Below are 3,298 nucleotides of genomic sequence, written 5' to 3'. Positions count from 1 at the left end.
CCAGCCCCACCCCCGGGTACCCCACATGGTGGGTGCCCTCCGCCTGCCCGAACTCGCTCCCCGGGGCCACCACCATCCCCGTCTCCTCCAGTAGCTCCTGGCAGAAGAAGACATCGGGCTCCAGGCCCAGTTCCTGGGGGAGAAGAGACGGGATGGTCACCTGTGCCGTGGGGCACCGTGTCCCCAGGGTGTCCCCAGGTCACACACGGTGTCCCATCCTCCAACTGTGTCCAACGTCTGCGGAAAGCCCTATGTCCCCAAGATGCCCCACGTCTCCAAGATGCCCCATACTCCCCTGGTGTCCCATGTCCCCTGGTGTCCCGTGTCCCATGTCCCCAGGACATCTCTTGTCCCCGGGACTCCCCATATCCCAGGGTGACCCACACATCCCTGGGACGGCTCCTGTCCCCAGCATGCCCCATGTCTCCAACATGCCCCACACTCCCAAGGTGTCCCACGTCCCTGAGATGGCTCCTATCCCCAGCACACCCCATGTTCTGGCTTGTCCCATGTCCCCAAGATGCCCCCACGTCCCCAGGACGCCCCATACCACAGGGCTCCCTAGATACCCCTGCTGCCCCACATCCCTGAGATGGCTCCTGTCCCCGTTGGTGGCCATAGGGACGTGTAGGACTTTGGGATGATGGGTGGCCCTGGGGACCCATGGGTGTCTGTGGGTCCCGTGGGTGGCCGTGGGGACCCGTGGGGCTCTCACCTGGGCCAGCTCCTCCTCGATGGCAGTGGCCCGCTGGAGCAGGAGCTGCAGTGGGGACGGAGACGCGGAGGATGCCCCATGTCCCCAGGATGCCCCACGCTCCCACGGCACCCCGTCTCCCACAGTGTCCCATCTCCCGTGGTGTCCCATGTCCCCAAGAACCCCCATACCACAGGGATCTCTAGCCACCCCTGCTGCCCCACATATCTGGGATGTCTCCCATCCCCGGGATGTCCCACGTCCCCAAGGTGCCCCACACTCCCAAGGTGTCCCACACCCAAGGATGTCTCCTGTCCCCAGGATGTCCCATGTGCTCAAGGTGCCCCACACTCCCAAGGTGCCCCATGTCCCAGGATGGCTCCTGTCCCCAGGATGCCCCATGTCCCCAGGGTGCCCCACACTCCCAAGATGTCTCATGTCCCTAGGATGGCTCCTGTCCCCAGGATGTCCCATGTCCCCAAGATGCCCCACACTTCCAAGGTGCCCCATGTCCCTGGGATGTCTCCTGTCCCCAGGATGCCCCATGTCCCCAGGGTGCCCCACACTCCCAAGATGTCTCATGTCCCTAGGATGGCTCCTGTCCCCAGGATGTCCCATGTCCCCAAGATGCCCCACACTTCCAAGGTGCCCCATGTCCCTGGGATGTCTCCTGTCCCCAGGATGCCCCATGTCCCCAGGGTGCCCCACACTCCCAAGATGTCTCATGTCCCTAGGATGGCTCCTGTCCCCAGGATGTCCCATGTCCCCAAGATGCCCCACACTTCCAAGGTGCCCCATGTCCCTGGGATGTCTCCTGTCCCCAGGATGCCCCATGTCCCCAGGGTGCCCCACACTCCCAAGATGTCTCATGTCCCTAGGATGGCTCCTGTCCCCAGGATGTCCCATGTCCCCAAGATGCCCCACACTTCCAAGGTGCCCCATGTCCCTGGGATGTCTCCTGTCCCCAGGATGCCCCATGTCCCCAGGGTGCCCCACACTCCCAAGATGTCTCATGTCCCTAGGATGGCTCCTGTCCCCAGGATGTCCCATGTCCCCAAGATGCCCCACACTTCCAAGGTGCCCCATGTCCCTGGGATGTCTCCTGTCCCCAGGATGCCCCATGTCCCCAGGGTGCCCCACACTCCCAAGATGTCTCATGTCCCTAGGATGGCTCCTGTCCCCAGGATGTCCCATGTCCCCAAGATGCCCCACACTTCCAAGGTGCCCCATGTCCCTGGGATGTCTCCTGTCCCCAGGATGCCCCATGTCCCCAGGGTGCCCCACACTCCCAAGATGTCTCATGTCCCTAGGATGGCTCCTGTCCCCAGGATGTCCCATGTCCCCAAGATGCCCCACACTTCCAAGGTGCCCCATGTCCCTGGGATGTCTCCTGTCCCCAGGATGCCCCATGTCCCCAGGGTGCCCCACACTCCCAAGATGTCTCATGTCCCTAGGATGGCTCCTGTCCCCAGGATGTCCCATGTCCCCAAGATGCCCCACACTTCCAAGGTGCCCCATGTCCCTGGGATGTCTCCTGTCCCCAGGATGCCCCATGTCCCCAGGGTGCCCCACACTCCCAAGATGTCTCATGTCCCTAGGATGGCTCCTGTCCCCAGGATGTCCCATGTCCCCAAGATGCCCCACACTTCCAAGGTGCCCCATGTCCCTGGGATGTCTCCTGTCCCCAGGGCACGCGCAGATGGCAGCCACCTACGGGAAACCCACCACCGTCCCCACGGTCACGACCGCCCCCCTCCCCGCCGACCACCACCCCCCAAAACCCCACAGCACCCCCACGGTCAGGATAGAGCCCTTCCCCTCTACCCGTCCCCGGGGTGCTGGATGGGGTCACGGATCCAGCTGTGCCCCACAGCTGCTTTGCTGGTTGACTGGAGGGATGCTCAAGAGCCCCACGGCTGGGGGGGGGGGGGGGGGTTGGGGGGTGTCATGTCCCCCCAAAAATGCAGGTAAGCGTGGGGGGCCCCATTACCTGTCGGAGGAAAGCGAGAGGTTGGTGGCCGGAGGCAACCGCGTCCCCCGAATAGCAGTGGATGACCTCGGTGAAGGGTTTCTCCTTGCCCTTGGGGACACGAAGCATCACCCTGCTGCCCCCAGTAGGACCCATCTGGCCCCGTGGCAGCCAGCTGTGGGGAGGGGACCCACCATTACCCACCTCCTCAAAGGCCGCGTAGGAGGGTTCCTTGGGCAGTGGGGGCTCCATGGCTGTCTCCAGCATCACCTGCCCCAAGATGGGGGGATACACCGACAACCCCCACGTGTAGAAACACTTGAGGACACTCATGTCGATGTTTACCAGCTCGAAGAAACCTGCTCGGAAACCACCCCTGGGGGAGCGGTGGGGTGCAAAGGGCTGGAAAAGGGGATTTGGGGTTTTTTTGGGGGGAGGCAGGAGGTGGTGGGAGTCATTCCTACCCTCCGACTCCCTTGGAGAGGGAATAGAAGGAGATGAGTTGGACGGTGGAGGTGAACGGGTCACCCATCTCCCACAGCACCCGCTTGAAGGAGAGGAAGGGGCAGGTGGAGGTGGCCACGTTGTCCTGGAGGACCTGCAGCAGCACCCGGGGCTCAGTGGGACTCGAGGTG

At 63.6% G+C, this 3,298-nt stretch overlaps 1 protein-coding gene across 1 annotated transcript in view; it reads left to right on the top strand.

Moving 5' to 3' along the window:
* The window catches only part of LOC104295970 (alanine aminotransferase 2-like), a gene marked incomplete at its 5' end in the record, with an annotated part of 11,969 nt that extends 9,386 nt beyond the window's left edge, over positions 1-2,583 (top strand). Inside the window, one exon of the mRNA XM_009895789.1 lies at positions 2,568-2,583. Coding sequence (XP_009894091.1) covers positions 2,568-2,583 — 16 coding nt within the window. The remainder of the gene's footprint in view (positions 1-2,567) is intronic.
* Positions 2,584-3,298: the final 715 nt, after the last annotated feature.

This window comes from Charadrius vociferus, unplaced genomic scaffold (genome assembly GCF_000708025.1).
Source record: "Charadrius vociferus isolate BGI_N301 unplaced genomic scaffold, ASM70802v2 scaffold1652, whole genome shotgun sequence".
Lineage (NCBI taxonomy): Eukaryota > Metazoa > Chordata > Aves > Charadriiformes > Charadriidae > Charadrius > Charadrius vociferus.
Note: the sequence above shows the minus strand (reverse complement) of the source record. Positions and strands in the feature narration are given on the sequence as shown.